Source organism: Centropristis striata, chromosome 18, assembly GCF_030273125.1.
Source record: "Centropristis striata isolate RG_2023a ecotype Rhode Island chromosome 18, C.striata_1.0, whole genome shotgun sequence".
NCBI classification, from domain to species: domain Eukaryota; kingdom Metazoa; phylum Chordata; class Actinopteri; order Perciformes; family Serranidae; genus Centropristis; species Centropristis striata.
The window spans coordinates 25,340,269-25,360,605 of record NC_081534.1 but is presented as its reverse complement, the minus strand read 5'-3'; the positions used below and the strand labels follow the sequence as shown (position 1 = coordinate 25,360,605).

The 20,337-nt window shown below is 35.7% G+C and overlaps 2 protein-coding genes across 2 annotated transcripts; both read right to left on the bottom strand.

The window, feature by feature from the left end:
* Positions 1 to 969: 969 nt before the first annotated feature.
* LOC131991355 (serine protease 1-like) lies at positions 970 to 5,206 on the bottom strand. Its single transcript, XM_059356740.1, has 5 exons — positions 5,167 to 5,206; positions 3,371 to 3,539; positions 2,494 to 2,714; positions 1,388 to 1,557; positions 970 to 1,277 (listed from the first exon to the last, which is right to left on the bottom strand). Exons 1-5 carry the CDS (start codon positions 5,204 to 5,206, stop codon positions 1,119 to 1,121), a joined length of 759 nt encoding a protein of 252 aa, XP_059212723.1. The 3' UTR covers positions 970 to 1,118.
* Positions 5,207 to 12,028: 6,822 nt separating this feature from the next.
* LOC131991569 (trypsin-4-like) lies at positions 12,029 to 16,438 on the bottom strand. Its single transcript, XM_059357033.1, has 5 exons — positions 16,399 to 16,438; positions 14,405 to 14,576; positions 13,530 to 13,750; positions 12,432 to 12,601; positions 12,029 to 12,321 (listed from the first exon to the last, which is right to left on the bottom strand). The coding sequence occupies exons 1-5, from the start codon at positions 16,436 to 16,438 to the stop codon at positions 12,169 to 12,171; spliced, it is 756 nt and encodes a 251-aa protein (XP_059213016.1). The 3' UTR covers positions 12,029 to 12,168.
* Between the last annotated feature and the right edge of the window lie 3,899 nt (positions 16,439 to 20,337).

The window sequence follows — 20,337 nt, the reverse complement described above, 5'->3', positions numbered from 1 at the left end:
TGTTCTGTTTATTTTTGCTTTGGGTTCTGTATTAGGATATTGTCCTCACTCATGTTTCCCTGTTATATATGAGGTTTTGAACACACCAACAGTACACTCACCAAGAGTGAGGGAACTCCTTCTCTCCCTCTGTCACAATAAAACAAACTCAGATAAATGCACAAGCAGGCATACATGTAATATGCGTTATAGATTTTTGTCAAATTACAGTGAATTATATCTAAAAATAGAAAAAATAAACACAAAAATTAAGGTAAACTTAGGTTGTTGTTTTTTATTTATTTTTTTACAGTAAATCTTCATATTTAATTTTTTTTAAATGTAAAGAGAAAAAAAATTAAAAATTCTATCAGCAAAAGTTGCCAAACACTTGCAGTCATATTAAAGTGAAAACATTTTAGTTATTCTACAGAAATATATTTCTTACTGGATATCATACATATTTTTAAAGAGAATATCTGTAAAATAACTTTAACAGCTGTTTACAGTTATATGATGTAAGTGCTTGGCAACTTTTGCTGACAATATATTTATGTTTATTTTTTACTATTTTTCTTCAACTGTTAACTACTGCTGCTCATTTCTAAAGCTCTGACAGAGAGTGTCATGTAGCTGCAGAGTGTAATGTTGGTAGGACTCCCTTGCAGAGACTCTTTGTATGTTTTGTTCCTCCCCTGCTGAGTGTCCACTCAATGTAGGTGGAGTTTGCCCACAGGAACAGAGCACCACTGTAATCTCATTTAGCCACTTGGTAGCAACCGCCTTTTAAGGACACGTAAAAACTCTATCTAACCAAAAACCCATTGAAAATCCTCATTGAGTTTGAGAGGTTTGACCACATGGTGCTAACATGCTAACTTATTTGCGGGCTTAAGAATGAATAAAACAACAACAACAACAACAACAACAACCACAACAACAACAACAACAACAACAACAACAACAACAACAACAACAACAATAACAACAACAACAACGTGAAATTATGATTGGAATTCATCTTCATTTTATTTCAACTTTGTTAAACTACAGTCATGTTGAAGAACAGCTGAACATTTAAACTTAACCAATCAACTGAAATGCCTGTTAATGGCAGACAATTTCACAGTATTCCAATACTAGGGACCGTTTATAGTTTCTTGGATCCAATCTCTGTATTTCTTATTACAGACATCCATAAATGCAGCTGGTCCTTTAAGGGCATATTCATCGTCTGAACTGTTGACAATGACACCGTAAATTATGCCATCGTGCACCGCTCCTCCACCAGAGTCACCCTGTGGAGAGATGTATTGCTCAAGATAGACATTTGCAGAATTTATAGAAATACTTATCAAGATGGTATAACTTGTAATAAGACATAAGGTTAGAAACCATGCCAACTCACTTTAGATATATCCACTGGTTTGCTTTCGGCACAGAGCAGATGTTCATGTTTCATATGTTCAACTGCCCCTGGTTTATTCTGACTCAAACGGCCTTGATACGTTTCACAGTCAACGAGAGTCTTCATTTCACCACATTGGAGAGTAGTTGATCTATGTTCAGGACCTAAAACTACATGAGAGTAGGAAAAATAGTGTTTTGTTACTACAAAAAGCTTCATCGCTGTACACTTTGTGTTGAACACAAAATTAAATAAATCTCCTCACCACTGGATTATACTAAGAAAATCTTAAAAGTAATGTTGTTGCATTTTTACAGTTTATATAAAAAAAACCTCAATTTCATGCAAAAACAGTGCCAAGAAATCATAAGAATTAACCCCTTGGATTTTCCTGCATTTGTGCATAATTCAGACATGAAATGTGGTCTGATATTCATCAAAGTCACAATAGTCAATAGTAGTTTTTGTAACTAGTTATACCTTATTTTAAAGCAGTGAGCTCAACCAAATGTGTCCCACATGTGTTGTTCACATCTCTACATTGGCCATGCAAAAAGGGTTTAAATATATTGATTTTTCAGGAATGCTTTCTTTGTCTTGCCACTGTAAGCAGGGCTGTGAAATATACCAGCCAAAATAAGACAACTAACTTAGAGAATTGTTATAATCAAATAAACAAGCTCCCTGCAGAAGTTTTGGAGGGATGTTCAGCAGATATTTGGCATTACCTTACCTGTAGACCAAACACTGTTTATTTTGGAAATAATTCCGGAGAATATGACAGATGATGCTTTATTTCCTTATTAAGAATTATGCTTTTAATAGCCAAAAAGACAATATGAACCTCCTGGCTAAAGCCAGATCCTCCATTAATAATACAACAGCTGAAAATGGGAAAGTTTACTGATAGATGGGCACCATTGACACGAACAATGCCAGAACTATAGTCATTCATTCATTCATTCATTCATTCATTAATATATATTAAATCAATGCATCATTCTCCTTGTTATTTGTTATCTGTTGTATCTATTGTTGTCTGAATGTGTTGAATAAAGAAATAGTTTAAAAAATAAATAAATGAATAAACAAGCTCAAGCTCTTACGTCTTTCATTGCCAGTGGCTGTATCTTTTGCTCCATAACCTGCAACCTCCACTTTTTCTGGAGTTTTTTTACAGTTGTCAGGGCCAGGGAGGTTTACGTGTGGAGTGGTAGTAGTGGCACTTAGCTTCAGAAGGATGATGTCATGGTCCTTTTCATCCTCTGTATATTTCTTGGATGTACTGATTTGCACTTCGTTGCCACCTAAATACGCTTTCCAAGTCCTATAAGAAGAGGTTAAACTGAATTAGACTATATTTTATTACTAAAAGTCAGTAATTCATTAGCATGAACATACAGAATGCTACAACACTATAGTTTAACACCAAAACAGTAGTGTTTGCTTTTAAATAATATACACTCTGATTTCCATTAAAACAATCTGCATTATTCAAGAAATGAGTTACAAAATTAATTGAAAATATAGTAAAGACATTGACATGGGTAAGAAAAATAATTTTAACCTGAACAAATCTCCAACTGTACCTCTAGATACTCAACCAGCCTGAGGATGGATCATTTTATTGCTTCTCAAATCAGCACAGAACAGTTTTCAGCTGTGCTAACATAATGCTCAGGTGTTTTAATGATCAATGAGCCTTTTAACACTATAAATGTGGATTAACACAATGTGCCACTGGAACACAGGAGTGATGGTTGCTGACAATATATAATAGATATTCCATAAGAAATCAGCCGTTTCCAGCTTTAATAGTCATTTACCACATTAACAATGTCTAGACTGTACGTCTGTTTTTTTTTTTGTTTTTTTAAAGTTCTTTCCTTTAAAAAAAACAAGGACATTTCTAAGTGACCCCAAACTTTTGAGCGGTAGTGTAAATTCTAATTGAACTCAAAAGCCAAACTGTAATCTTCTCACCCTCCGGTCCAACAGTGTTTTGCAGTCAGAATCCATTGGTTGTTGATCAGAGAGCCTCCACAGATGCTGTCAGGATCCGCTCTATGCAACTTCACATGGTATCCACGGCTACAATCATGTCCTCCAATGATTCTTTTCTGCAGATCCACCACTGTGCTCACTGTGACTCCTGAAAGATCAAGTCCTCCACCATGTGAGTTAGAAACGTGGCTATTGCAGCTAATTCATTCTTCAGACAGTTATCAATATACACAGTGAACTGTTTTATATACCCAGTTCATTCTTATGAAGCTGTTTGTCTTTACTAATATGAAGCACAGCACAACACTTAATGACACATTTAAAATACTAGACACAGTTCTCAGGATCAACTCTTGCACCAGAACACTATTGCCAAAGAGCAGTGGTGGAATGTAACTAAGTACATTTACCCAAGTACTGTACTTAAGTACAATATTGGGGTACTTGTACTTTCCATTTTATGTAACTTTATACTTCTCCTCCACTACATTTAGAGGCAAATATTGTACTTTTCACTCCACTACATTTAGCTGCCAGCTTTAGTTACTTTTCAGGTCAAAATTTAACCTAAAAAGCATGATACATTTTAAGAGATTTTTAGATTTTTTAATGAAACCTTATAACAGTATATTAACTAAAATGCATACATAAATGCATCAGTAATAATAATCTAATAATATACTTATTATATATACTTTTGTACTTTTACTTCAGTAAGTTTTGAATGCAGGATTTAAGAGAGAGAGAGAGAGAGAGAGCAATTTCTTTTAATTGCTTAATGGTCTTGTATGTCAAATGACAGTGAAGTGAAGTAATTTCACAGAGTGGAAGGCCTATATGTATATTTATTTAAGTTAGGGATCTGAATATTTTTTCCACCACTGCCAAAGAGCAACACCTTGGTGCTCAGAATACAGCAATCTAAATCTCAATCTAACACTAACACCATTACATTACAATATGTATTACTGATGTCTTTGAAATATATTTTAATTAGGTGTTCAGACTCTCACTTTTGAACATTTTACTTTTTAATTTGAAAGATGGGAAAAAGCTATAGATGTCAAGAATGCTCGTTAAGAGACATTTGTTGTCCAGCTGCCTGGATATTATTGGACATTATTGGTTTGAAATAGGGTAACGCTTTATATTAAGGTCCTTGTAATAACCATTAATTGACAAGTAATAAGGCCCTTGTAAGTCCTTACAAGATGCTTATTAACATTACTGTGTGTTTATAAGCCTATATAAGTGTTAATAATGGCATTATAATACAGTTAATAGCAGGCTATAAGAGATTTATATTAAGAACATTAATAAAATTCTCATGAGTATCTTATAATTCTTCATAATAGAAACAAACAAACACCCATAATCCACCCATTTTGTCTTTGCCATGCCTTTATCAATATTTTGTTTGCTTATTGATATTAAAATATACTTTATTGCTCATCTATTATAAGTTAACTATGCACTTGTTAACAGTTAACTACGCTTTTTGCAGGTTAAGGGATCTAAAGCGAGAACAATGCCTTATTACTTGTTAATTAATGGTTATTAAGGACCTTAATATAAAGCGTTACCTGAAATAGTTTTTTAAAATGTTACTACTTATCCATTTAAAACTCAGAAAAGGCAACAGAATACATAAACGATCCCTAAACGACATGTTTGATTGCTAAACTCAACTCAAAGTTATTTAAATCAATCATCTATCTTAAAGCATATAGAATGGTAAAGCTGCAGACATATGTAAACAACAGTTGGGTACTCACCGGCCCACAGCAAAAGGAGAAGGCACGTCATGGCAGCCATGTCTTCAGTGGTAGAAGTGTCCTCCTGGTGTAACTGTGGGGCTTTTTAAATGTGTTCACTCTGTCCTGTTGGCCTTGAAGCCACCAATCACCTCATGGAGGTTTATCAACACAACTCCATTGGCTAAATCCAAAGCACAGGCCAAGCCTACATTTATTGTACTTTTTTTTATTATAACTTATCAAGTAGCAAGGAAAATAACTCTAATGTACAAAGAAAAAGGAAAAAAGGTAAATGTCAAGTAATTCATTTCATCGTTTTTTTCACCATATCATCATTAAGAAAAAAGAAACAGGAAAAGAATACACAAGGTTTGTAATTCAGCTTATTTTCTTTTAGAAAATGTGCAGAAATGACTCAGAGTGTGCACAGGAGACCCCTCAAGCAATTAGCAGTTTATTTGACAGTGGACCCTGAGTCCTCACGGACACATTCAGCCTACTAGTCCATGTGTGTTCCAGCAGGTCTCTGTCTCTCTCTGGTCAGGCTGAGCTAGAGGCTATAGTCCCTTACACATTTTAGAGATTAATGTCTTTCTTTGCTAAGGAGCCAGTAACTGTTGTGTCAGAGGCTGTTGGGTTGTAAAGGTACACACGTTTTAAACTAAAAGTCCACATAAATACAGCCAATATACAGTCGTTAATTTTACTTGTTTTTATTTTTTACCAGTGGCAGACTCAGGCTGTCTGAGGGCAAGCCATTATTGACAGAAGACTCATCCAGTGAGTTTAAAATGTTTCAGCTTGGTGGGATTTTCCTTTTTTCTTTTTGTCTTCACTAAGAATATGGTCAAGCTGTGGACATCGACATGTCGATAACAACAAAGAGTTGACAAATCCATAACAAGTTTTGCCCTCTTGTGCAGTGTTTAGGGTATTTTATTTCTAAATATGCAATTTTAGTTATTTTTATTTTTATTTGAGTGGGAAGGATTATTCATTTTATACGAAGCAGAACTTTTTTTTGTAAACATATGAATTGTACAAAAAAGATATGTGGATTCCCGAAATGAGGGGAGATGATATTGCTAGCCTGCAGTGGTGGGATGTAGGCTCGCTCAGTACATTTACTCAGATACTTTACTGGACTCGGATGCAAAAACACCAGACCAGAGATTCACACCTCTGTGAATTGTGGTAGGTTTTTATTATTTTATTGATATATGCTTTTAAATGTGTGATCACTGGCTCTTTGTGTCTTCTGTCTTCCTTTATACCAGTTAATAAAATATGTCATTTGCTTATTAAAACAGAGGAGCTCACTCTCTGTTTGCCTTATGGTGTGATAGTTCAACGTATTGTCACAAATGAAACTTTGGCACATTATTCTGCTCTGGTCTGTGTGGTGATTTTAGTCAAAAGTCAATTTGAATATCATCAATGTTATCTTAGTTGAATTTTACACTGGGACCTTTGTGTGGCCTGACGTTTAGAAACTGCTGCTTTTTTAACAATGAAATCGTCTTTTACTATCATATATTTTGCTTCTTGCTGCTTCTAAGAGTATTGGGATCTTGTCCTTACTTATAAGATATATCCACACATGTATGCCTGTTGTTATGCATTGGCTGGATAAGTTTTGATCATATGTGAAGAAACTCTTTCTCTCTTTCTCTCTCTCTCTTGCTCACACACACACACACACACACACACAGACACACAGACGAATAAATGTACACATTCAGACATGTGCTGGTGTTTTAATAAGATTTCATGTTTCATAGAAGACGACCAACTGTTTTTTACACCTCTTTTAGAGTGATGTCGTTTTTTATACAAACCTCTTGATCCGTTTTTACTAAACATGTGTAAATGAACATGTGTTTCAACTGTATGTGAAAAAGTGTTGTTATAAAAATAAAAAAATAAAAAATCTCTCTCTCTCTCTCTCTCTCTCTCTCTCTCTCTCTCTCTCTCTCTCACACACACACACACACACACACACACACACACCAAACACATATATGAATGTATTCTTTTTTATGTGTTTTTTTCCCTCTTTTTATATATTTACTATTTATTCATTCAGCATTTAGTTTTGATCTTTTGATCTGGTCGAACATCATGCAGGCTGACTTCCATCCACCATACAAGTGATTTTATCTCTATCTTCTCCAAGGAGGATGTGCATGTTCTATCTGATATTAATGGCTTGACCCTCCTGTTACATTCATGTCTCAGGAACAGCAAAGACATTTAATCATACAAAAGTGTCAGAAGCCAAAAACATTTCCAACAAAAATTGTTTATATCTTATCATAAACTCCATTACTAACCATTTCATTCAATATCTAGTGCAATGGTGTTCTTCACCTTTCACAGATTATGGTTCAATGAGGATAATTCACTCGTTTATCATAATAAACTTTTTTTTTAATATACATGGAACGTTTTTTATGACTGATTTTTTATTTTTTTTTATTATTTTTAATTTAATTTTTATTTTTATGGAGTGATGTTGATAAATGAACATGAGACACCTGTTCTGTTCAGGGTAGAAGATGAGTCCCGGAGCCTCCAGGGCTGTCACCTGTTTACTCCTTTTACTATCATATATTTTGCTTCTTGCTGCTTCTAACAGTATTGGGATCTTGTCCTTACTTATAAGATATATCCACACATGTACGCCTGTTGTTATGCATTGGCTGTATAAGTTTTGATCATGGGTGAAGTAACCCTTTATGTCTCTCTCTCTCTCTCTCTCTCTCTCTCTCTCTCTCTCACACACACACACACACACACAAACACACACACACGAATAAATGTACACATTCAGACATGTTTGTTTTACAGTATTATTCAATTGCTTAATGGTCTTGAATGTCAAATCAAATCAAATACAGTGAATTCTATGTAAAAAAAAACAAAATCAAACAAACAAACAATTATATTGTATTTATATATTACTAGTACACTTATTAAGCTAAGCAGAATAAGTTTCATACCAAAAAATACCTTTTAACTACATGTATATTTTTTAACTTCAAGATGAGTCATTTTGACCCACAATATCCCGTAGGAAAAATGAGTTGCTCATGTGTTGCTCAATCTCGTCTCTTGAGATCAGTTTAAGCTTCTCACATTCGTATCATTCTGTGAACCTTTTTTTTCCTTAATTACTTCTCCTAAAGGACCCTTAGGAGCAAGAGATAAGCTAAAAAAAAGACAAAGGAGGTTGAGTTGAGAAAACCATTTGAGCAATATTTGAGAAGTGGAATAAACTGAGGCGATCTCATAGTTGTATGCCCCTGATCTCAATTATGTCTCAATTCAATTATCCTTCAAAATAACCGAGACCGGTGTTATTGTTTATCGTCATCAGTATTGTTGAAAGAAGAGCAATGTTGTTATTTTTTGTCCATTTGTCATTTTACAATATGTCTAACAAAATGCAGTTGAATTTACAGGTTTGCTACCAAGAATGTGTAAACTAACATTTTTAAAACATTCATATTGTAGAATGGCAATTATCTACTTGTTATTTTTTATCCTAAAGGGATTCAGAAATAGTTGAATATTTAAATGAAACTGATCAATTGCAATTAGAGTGAAATGGCAGGACATTTCACAGTTAAAACACCCCAAACATTGTTTACTTTGGGGGGGAAAGTCCTGGGTCAGCCAATTGCATCTTTGATTCAATCTATGTTAGCTTTCCTGGCTGAATAAATTCACCTTCACACACAAAGTGTGCTATTTGTTTTTCAGTTTAATCAAAGATTGGGTGTCATTTGTCATTTATTTTTCACCTGTTTAAGACTTTTATACATCTCCATTCTAAAGAAGAGACAGTTAATAGCTCCAATAATAAAAGCCATAATAATCCCCTTCACCTTTAATCAGTCACAGCACAGTCATGAAACAGGAAACTTTTCTGTGTTAGTACGACTGAAGTGGAGAGTTCTGCCTTCAAAAATATGTGTGCTGACCATAGGTGCTGACCCCTGTTCAGTGATCCATCCAGTTGCTACCACCTAGTGGACAATTTGGTAGTGTTGAGTTTCTTATTGGAGACACATACTATTGTGTGTTTTTCAGTTGAACAAAGAGCAGTTTAGAGTGTGCGAGTTGATTTGTCCATAAGTACATATGCAAATATTTGTTCCTTTTCTGATGAATGTATGATCCTGGTCATATGTTAAACTTTTAGACACGTTGTTAGAAGTCTGTACTGAGCTAATGATTGTGCAATTTATGTTTCAAAACGTACCTGCAATGTTAGCTTACTTTTGAACAAAGTTAGAATTCATGGACGGTTAAAAAGTGATTGTTTAGTCTATCACAATAAGTAAATTAGCATTTTGTAGCTGTAAATATTTACATTGTCATTGTGTTTGTTTATAGTATGCAGTGTAAGCAGAAAATTGATATATTTGTTTGTATTGTATGCTTCAGTTTTACAGAAACAACATTAGTAAAGCCACATCTTCTTAAGTACACAGTTTTATTGGAGTTTTTGTTCACTCTCTGTCTAGCCTTGCTTAGATATGCAATAGTGAGGACAGAATAATATGTTTTAACTTAGCCGGGGTAAAATAGGAAAATTATTGTTTTCTTCTCGGTGTGGCAAAATGCAAAAAACACCTTTATAATGTATAGCAAATAAAAAGCCCACTATGACATAACTGTATGAACTTTTACCTAATAATCATTTCACAGGGAAGGCTGAACTTTCCTTTCTTTCTCTTCCATAAGTTTGCATGGAAGGGTATCAGTATTGGACACAACCAGACTTCCAATGAAGGCTAATATTCTCTGTACCTAGATGTGTAAATAAGGAAATATTTGATGGTTGCCACAACAACCCAAAAGGAGATGATATGTCATTGTCAGATATATAGATTTGTGGAGATTTAAATTGTGTAGAAAATGTCTTTATGCAACATTAAAGCAAAAAAACAACAACAATGTGAAATAATAATTTTGAACCAAATTTATTTCAAATGACAACCACGCATAAGAATAGTGATTATTGTGGAAAGAAGAGCAGGTTGTTATTTTAAGTCCCTTTGTCATTTTACAATATGTGTGTGTGTGTGTGTGTGTGTGTGTGTGTGTATCAACATGCAAAATCAATTGAATTATCAAGTTGGACAATTGTTGTTGATCTTAAAAGGATTTTCATAGACTTCAGCACAGCTAGCTGCTCTTGAGATGAATGTATTCAAAAGTCATTTTAAAAGTCATTATCTCAGTTTTATTTTACACATGGACCTTTGTGTGGCCTGACTTTTTGAAATTGCTGGTCATTTAACAGGGTAATCGTGTTTTATTATTATATATTTTGCTTCTTGCTGCTTCTAACAATAATGGGATCTTGTCCTAACTTATATAGTATTATAAGATATATCCACACATGTATGCCTATTAAGAGTAAAGCTGTTTTCTCTTATGAACTCCAGACAATGTCTGGATTCAGGTCAGGTTTCTTACATTTATTATCCATTTAAGTTTTTTTAGGGGACAGTTTTTTCATTATTTGAAGCAAGGGCTGAAAAGGACACAGGGTGTTGTTTGCTGCACTGATTGTAAAGCCCCTAAGGCAAATTTTTGAATTGTGATATTGGGCTGTATAAAATACAAAATTTCACACAGGCAGCACATTTCTCTTTTTCACCGTCTAGAAAAACTTAGAATGGTTCAGGTGATGACTGCTGCCTGTGTACAGTGTTTGGTTTATGTAGCTGGTCTTTTGCCATTCCTGGAATATGTCTAATGTTTCAGCATCTGCATTTTATCTTTTATCATTTCAATCTTCTTTTTCACCCCTGGATGTTTTTGTACTCTTCCTGTTTCATGCCAGTCACATGGCAGAAATGTCACTCGCACTCTGTGAATTCTTCAAGCAATGACAGACTCACACAAGGACCTTTGTGTTGACTTTTAACAATCAGTATTCTGTTTATTTTTGCTTTGGGTTCTGTATTAGGATATTGTCCTCACTCATGTTTCCCTGTTATATATGAGGTTTTGAACACACCAACAGTACACTCACCAAGAGTGAGGGAACTCCTTCTCTCCCTCTCTCACAATAAAACAAACACAGATAAATGCACATGCAGGCATACATGTAATATGCGTTATAGATTTTTGTCAAATTACAGTGAATTATATCTAAAAATAGAAAAAATAAACACAAAAATTAAGGTAAACTTAGGTTGTTGTTTTTTTATTTCTTTTTTACAGTAAATCTTCATATTTAATTTTTTTAAAATGTAAAGAGAATTTTTTTTAAAAATTCTATCAGCAAAAGTTGCCAAACACTTGCAGTCATATTAAAGTAAAAATATTTTAGTTATTCTACAGAAATATATTTCTTACTGGATATCATACATATTTTTAAAGAGAATATCTGTAAAATAACTTTAACAGCTGCTTATAGTTATTGGCAACGTAAGTGCTTGGCAACTTTTGTTGACATTATATTTTTGATTATTTTTTACTATTTTTCTTCAACTGTTAACTACTGCTGCTCATTTCTAAAGCTCTGACAGAGAGTGTCATGTAGCTGCAGAGTGTAATGTTGGTAGGACTCCCTTGCAGAGACTCTTTGTATGTTTTGTTCCTCCCCTGCTGAGTGTCCACTCAATGTAGGTGGAGTTTGCCCAAAGGAACAGAGCACCAGTCTCATTTAGCCACTTGCAACCGCCTTTTAAGGACACGTAAAAACTCTATCTAACCAAAAACCCATTGAAAATCCTCATTGAGTTTGAGAGGTTTGACCACATGGTGCTAACATGCTAACTTATTTGTGGGTTTAAGAACGAATAAAACAACAACAACAACAACAACAACAACAACAACAACAACAACAACAACAACGTGAAATTATGATTGGAATTCATCTCCATTTTATTTCAACATTGTTAAACTACAGTCATGTTGAAGAACAGCTGAACATTTAAACTTAACCAATCAACTGAGATGCCTGTTAATGGCAGACAATTTCACAGTATTCCAATACTAGGGACCGTTTATAGTTTCTTGGATCCAACGTTTGTACACACAGACATCCATAAATGCAGCTGGTTGATGAAGGGCATATTTAGGACTTCCACTGGCGGTAATGACACCGTAAATTATGCCGCCGTGCACCACTCCTCCACCAGAGTCACCCTGTGGAGAGATGTATTGCTCAAGATAGACATTTGCAGAATTTATAGAAATACTTATCAAGATGCTATAACTTGTAATAAGACATAAAGTTAGAAACCATGCCAACTCACTGGAGATATATCCACGTCATCGCTTTGGCCACAGAGCCAATATTCAAATTCTGCACGCTGAGCTGTGTGTAGATCCTCATGAAGCAATTCTCTTTTAACCTTTTCACAGTCAACGAGAGTCTTCATTTCACCACATCGGAGAGTAGGTGATCTATGTTCAGGACCGGAACCTACATGAGAGTAGGAAAAAAAGTGTTTTGTTACTACAAATCTCCTCACCACTGGATTATACTAAGAAAATCTTAAAAATAATGTTGCATTTTTACAGTTTATAAAAAAAACTCAATTTCATGCAAAAACAGTGCCAAGAAATCATAAGAATTAACCCCTTGGATTTTACTGCATTTGTGCATAATTCAGACATGAAATGTGGTCTGATATTCATCAAAGTCACAATAGTCAACCCTTGGTTTTTGTAACAAGTTATACCTTATTTTAAAGCAGTGAGCTCAACCAAATGTTTCCTGCATGTGTTGATCACATCTCTACATTGGCCGTGCAAAAATGGTTTAATTATATTGATTTTTCAGGAATGCTTTCTTTGTCTTGCCACTGTAAGCAGGGCTCTGAAATATACCAGCCAAAATAAGACAACTAACTTAGAGAATTGTTATAATCAAATAAACAAGCTCCCTGCAGAAGTTTTGGAGGGATGTTAAGGGGGAGGTTGAGCAGATCTTGGGCATTACCTTACCTGTAGACCCAGCACTGTTTATTTTGGGAATAATTCTGGAGAATATGACAGATCGAGGCTTTATTTCCTTATTAAGAATTATGCTTTTAATAGCCAAAAAGAAAATAAGAACCTCCTGGCTAAAGCCAGATCCTCCATTAATAAGGGTAAAACATGTCTATAACATGGAAAAAATCACAGCAAGATAACAACAGCTGAAAATGGGAAGGTTTACTGATAGATGGGCACCATTGACATGAACAATGCCAGAACTATAGTCATTCATTCATTCATTAATATATATTGAATCAATGCATCCTCCTCCTTGTTATTTGTTATATGTTGTATGTATTGTTATCTGAATGTGTTGAATAAAAAAATAGTTAAAAAACTAAATAAATGAATAAACAAGCTCAAGCTCTTACGTCTTTTATTGCCAGAGTCTGTAGCTGTTGATCCGTAACCTGCAACCTCCACTTTTTCTGGAGTATTTTTACAGTTGTCAGGGCCAGGGAGGTTTACGTGTGGAGTGGTAGTAGTGGCACTTAGCTTCAGAAGGATGATGTCATGGTCCTTTGTGTCCACTGTATATTTCTTGGATTCACTGATTTGCACTTCGTTGCCACCTAAATATACTTTCCAAGTCCTATAAGAAGAGGTTAAACTGAATTAGACTATATTTTATTACTAAAAGTCAGTAATTCATTAGCATGAACATACAGAATGCTACAACACTATAGATTAACACCAAAACAGTAGTGTTTGCTTTTAAATAATATACACTCTGATTTCCATTAAAACAATCTGCATTATTCAAGAAATGAGTTACAAAATTTATTGAAAATATAGTAAAGACATTGACATGGGTAAGAAAAATAATTTTAACCTGAACAAATCTCCAACTGTACCTCTAGATACTCAACCAGCCTGAGGATGGATCATTTTATTGCTTCTCAAATCAGCACAGAACAGTTTTCAGCTGTGCTAACATAATGCTCAGGTGTTTTAATGATCAATGAGCCTTTTAACACTATAAATGTGGATTAACACAATGTGCCACTGGAACACAGGAGTGATGGTTGCTGACAATATATAATAGATATTCCATAAGAAATCAGCCGTTTCCAGCTTTAATAGTCATTTACCACATTAACAATGTCTAGACTGTACGTCTGTTTTGTTTTGTTTTTTTAAAGTTCTTTCCTTTAAAAAAAACAAGGACATTTCTAAGTGACCCCAAACTTTTGAGCGGTAGTGTAAATTCTAATTGAACTCAAAAGCCAAACTGTAATCTTCTCACCCTCCGTCGGTCCAACAGTGTCCTGCAGTCAGAATCCATTGGTTGCTGATCAGAGAGCCTCCACAGATGCTGTCAGGATCCGCTCTATGCAACTTCACATGGTATCCACGGTCACAATCCTTTCCTCCAATGATTCTTTTCTGCAGATCCACCACTGTGCTCACTGTGACTCCTGAAAGATCAAGTCCTCCACCATGTGAGTTAGAAACGTGGCTGTTGCAGCTAATTCATTCTTCAGACAATTATCAATATACACAGTGAACTGTTTTATATACCCACTTCATTCTTATGAAGCTGTTTGTCTTTACTAATATGAAGCACAGCACAACACTTAATGACACATTTAAAATACTAGACACAGTTCTCAGGATCAACTCTTGCACCAGAACACTATTGCCAAAGAGCAGTGGTGGAATGTAACTAAGTACATTTACTCAAGTACTGTACTTAAGTACAATATTGGGGTACTTGTACTTTCCATTTTATGTAACTTTATACTTCTCCTCCACTACATTTAGAGGCAAATATTGTACTTTTCACTCCACTACATTTAGCTGCCAGCTTTAGTTACTTTTCAGGTCAAAATTTAACCTAAAAAGCATGATATATTTTAAGATATTAGATTTTTTAATGAAACCTTATAACAGTATATTAACTAAAATGCATACATAAATGCATCAGTAATAATAATCTAATAATGTACTTATTCTATATACTTTTGTACTTTTACTTCAGTAAGTTTTGAATGCAGGATTTTTAGCTGTAGTGGAGTGTGTATGTGTGTGTGTGTGTGTGTGTGGGTGTGGGTGTGGGTGTGTGTGTGTGTGTGTGTGTGTGTGTGTGTGTGAGAGAGAGAGAGAGTTTCTTCACATATGATCAAAACGTATCCAGCCAATGCATTACAACAGGCATACATGTGTGGATATATCTTATAAGTAAGGACAAGATCCCAATACTCTTAGAAGCAGCAAGAAGCAATTTCTTTTAATTGCTTAATGGTCTTGTATGTCAAATGACAGTGAAGTGAAGTAATTTCACAGAGTGGAAGGCCTATATGTATATTTATTTAAGTTAGGGATCTGAATACTTTTTCCACCACTGCCAAAGAGCAACACCTTGGTGCTCAGAATACAGCAATCTAAATCTAAATCTAACACTAACACCATTACATTACAATATGTATTACTGTTGTCTTTGAAATATATATTTAATTAGGTGTTCAGACTCTCACTTTTGCACATTTTACTTTTTAATTTGAAAGATGGGAAAAAGCTATAGATGCCAAGAATTGCTCGTTAAGAGACATTTGTTGTCCAGCTGCCTGGATATTATTGGACATTATTGGTTTGAAATAGGGTAACGCTTTATATTAAGGTCCTTGTAATAACCATTAATTGACAAGCAATAAGGCCCTTGTAAGTCCTTACAAGATGCTTATTAACATTACTGTGTGTTTATAAGCCTATATAAGTGTTAATAATGGCTTTTTAATACAGTTAATAGCAGGCTATAAGAGATTTATATTAAGAACATTAATAAAATCCTCATGAGTATCTTATAATTCTTCATAACAGAAACAAACAAACACCCATAATCCACCCATTATGTCTTTGCCATGCCTTTATTAATATTTTGTTTTCTTATTGATATTAAAATATACTTTATTGCTCATCTATTATAAGTTAACTATGCACTTGTTAACAGTTAACTACGCTTTTTGCAGGTTAAGGGATCTAAAGCGAGAACAATGCCTTATTACTTGTTAATTAATGGTTATTAAGGACCTTAATATAAAGCGTTACCTGAAATAGTTTTTTAAAATGTTACTACTTATCCATTTAAAACTCAGAAAAGGCAACAGAATACATAAACGATCCCTAAACGACATGTTTGATTGCTAAACTCAACTCAAAGTTATTTAAATCAATCATCTATCTTAAAGCATATAGAATGGTAAAGCTGCAGACATATGTAAACAACAGTTGGGTACTCACCGGCCCACAGCAAAAGGAGAAGGCACGTCATGCCAGCCATGTCTTCAGTGGTAGAAGTGTCCTCCTGGTGTAACTGTGGGGCTTTTTAAATGTGTTCACTCTGTCCTGTTGGCCTTGAAGCCACCAATCACCTCATGGAGGTTTATCAACACAACTCCATTGGCTAAATCCAAAGCACAGGCCAAGCCTACATTTATTGTACTTTTTTTTATTATAACTTATCAAGTAGCAAGGAAAATAACTCTAATATACAAAGAAAAAGGAAAAAAGGTAAATGTCAAGTAATTAATTTCATCGTTTTTGTCACCATATCATCATTAAGCAAAAATAAACAGTAAATGAATACACAATGTTTGTAATTCAGCTTATTTTCTTTTAGAAAATGTGCAGAAATGACTCAGAGTGTGCACAGGAGACCCCTCAAGCAATTAGCAGTTTATTTGACAGTGGACCCTGAGTCCTCACGGACACATTCAGCCTACTAGTCCATGTGTGTTCCAGCAGGTCTCTGTCTCTCTCTGGTCAGGCTGAGCTAGAGGCTATAGTCCCTTACACATTTTAGAGATTAATGTCTTTCTTTGCTAAGGAGCCAGTAACTGTTGTGTCAGAGGCTTGTAAAGGTACACATGTTTTAAACTAAAAGTCCAAATAAATACAGCCAATATACAGTCGTTATTTTTACTTGTTTTTATTTTTTACCAGTGGCAGACTCAGGCTGTCTGAGGGGCAATCCATTATTGACAGAAGACTCATCCAGTGAGTTTAAAATGTTTCAGCTTGGTGGGATTTTCCTTTTTTCTTTTTGTCTTCACTAAGAATATGGTCAAGCTGTGGACATCGACATGTCGATAACAACAAAGAGTTGACAAATCCATAACAAGTTTTGCCCTCTTGTGCAGTGTTTAGGGTATTTTATTTCTAAATATGCAATTTTAGTTATTTTTATTTGAGTGGGAAGGATTATTCATTTGATATGAACCAGAACTTTTTTTTGTAAACATATGAGTTGTACAAAAAGATATGTGGATTCTCTAAATGAGGGGAGATGATATTGCTAGCCTGCAGTGGTGGGATGTAGGCTCGCTCAGTACATTTACTCAGATACTTTACTTTACTGCTATACTTGTAGCAGAGTATTTCCATCTTGTGGAGCTTTATACGTTAACTCCACTTCATTTTAGAGGCAAATACAGTTTTTCTCAGTCGCTTTGGTGCATTTCTCACATCGCTCTTTACATTTGCACAACAGTTAGTTCAGCCTCCACAACATTTAGTCATTTGTGCTCATCATAGCAGCACTTTCTCATTCCTTACAACTAATTGCAAATGCTTTTGGACATGCATCAAGTGCTTTCATACAACTCTCTGCTGTTTTATAACATTATCATTCGCTTATGTCATGTCAGTCAAAATTAACTATACTTGTGAAGGCTGAATAGTCATTCCATATCAAACTAATAGTCCTCATTTCATTGTTTGAGTCATTACATACAAAAATGTTGAACTAGCTGTCAAAATCTGTCAAGCTAATTTTATACATTATTTTAAATCTTTATATTTTACTGAAAATGTCTCTGAAATTGAACAATTTCTCTCAGGTGAACCTCAGCTTTCACTGATGAGAAGGGCTGTGTGAAGCATTAGTTGAACCAATGATAAGCCACTTCCCTACAATCACTCAGAGCTGAATCCCATAAAACCATAAACACTTTACAACATGTATGAACCAAGCAGGACATAGTGTGGAGCATTTCTACAACACTGTGACACAGTATTGTCACAGCTCTACCCAAAGGGACTTTATGTTTGTTGTAAATAAGGGTGTTTTTTCCTTTTGACAATGCTGTAAACAAATTAGATTGCAAAGAGCATATGCAGTAAAAATATGAAACATACATATTCAGTGTGTTGTACTCAGTTACATCACTAAATACAGTAATGTGTAACTTTACTGTAGTTTTCAAATGGCTGTGCTAATAGTATAAAGTGCTGTCTTGAGCATTTTTAGGTAGCGTCACCAAGATCTGACTTTTTTACATTGGAAAACATTAACAGAGTAAAGTGTCATTATGAAAACATGACCAAGCCATTTGACTTTCTTGTTAATAAACATGGTGTCAGGACTTTTCACCTTGATGTCTCTGACACTTTCATTGACATAAATACTTGCTTTTGGGGAATGAACTATCCATTTTGAGCAAGTGACACGCTTCTTCTCTCCTCTCTCTTCGGGCATGCAAGCTAAAGAGACAATGAAGACGGATACTGAAAACCAGATGGAGAGGGTGCGTCGGAATCTTCTATCCCCTAGGCAACCTACCAACATCGCAACCTGGAACATCAGGACCATGTTCACAGCAGGGAAGACGACAGTCATCGCAGACGAGATGAGGAGATACAGGGTTTCTATCCTCGGCCTGTGCGAAACCAGATGGCTCCAGACAGGAGAAGTCAAATTGGTCAGTGGTGAGTCCATACTCTACTCTGGACACGCAGATGAAAAAGCACCACACACGGAGGGAGTGGCATTTATGCTTTCCAAAGAAGCACAGAGGGCCCTCATCAGCTGGGAGCCCATCAACTCAAGAATCATCACTGCAAGATTCAAAACCACCCATAAAAGAATCAACCTTCAAATCATCCAGTGCTATGCACCCACCAACAGTACTGATGAGGAACTAAAGAACAACTTCTACAACCAGCTACAACATCTACTCCAGACCAGAAAAGAAAAAGACCTTCTCTTACTCATGGGCGACATGAATGCCAAGGTGGGAAATGACAACAATGGATACGAGCTGGCTATGGGAAAGCAAGGACTTGGCACCATGAACGAAAATGGGGAGAGATTTGCAGACGTATGCGCTGACAACAATCTGGTCATAGGAGGGACTGTCTTCCCCCATAAACCCATCCACAAAGCCACCTGGATATCACCTGACCACACTACCGAAAACCAAATCGACCACATATGTATAAACAGGAAGTTCAGGAACTCTCTCCTGGATGTACGAGTAAAGAGGGAGGCAGATGCCGGGACAGACCACCACCTACTGACTGCAAAACTCCAACTTAAGCTAAAGCGCTGCAACAACCCCTCTGACAGCAACCTACAGCTCCTCCAGGACATTGGAACAACTGAACTGTATCAAACCACCTTACAGAACAGGTTTCAAGCCCTGCAAGAACTCCACCAACCAGTGGAAGAGTACTGGAACAGCCTGAAAAACATATGGAAGGAAACATGCCTAGAAGTGTTGGGGAAAAAGACAATGAAACACAAACCCTGGTTGTCAACAGAAACACTGAAAAGAATAGAAGAGAGGAGGGCAAAAAAGGACACACTAAACAAATGCAAAACCCGAGCAAGAAAGGCAGCAGCCCACAAAGAATACTGGTTAGCAAACAAGGAGGTGAAGAAAAGCGCCAAATGTGACAAACAGAAGTACATTGAGGCCTTGGCACAAGAAGCACAGGAAGCAGCTGAAAAAAACAACCTCAAGGACCTCTACATGACCACCAAGAAACTGGCTGGAAAGTTTAAGCAGACGAACACACAGATCTGTGATAAACAGGGACGACTCCTTACCACCAAGGAAGAACAATATCAAAGATGGACAGAGCATTTTAGGGAGCTGCTCAATAGACCACCCCCTGTCCAAGAGATAGAGATTCCACCAGCAGCACACATGCTTAACATCAACTGTGCCCCCCCAACAAGATCTGAGGTAAGGAAGGCCATCAAGGCACTACGACGTGGCAAAGCAGCAGAACCAGACGACATCCCAGCGGAGGCCCTTCAGGCTGAAACCTCAACCACCATGCTATACCATGTCATGTTCTGTAATGACATGTAATGTACCAGCTGATCAAGGAAATATGGGAGGATGAAGAAAATATACCAGCAGACTGGAAGGGCGGGCTTATTGCAATCATTCC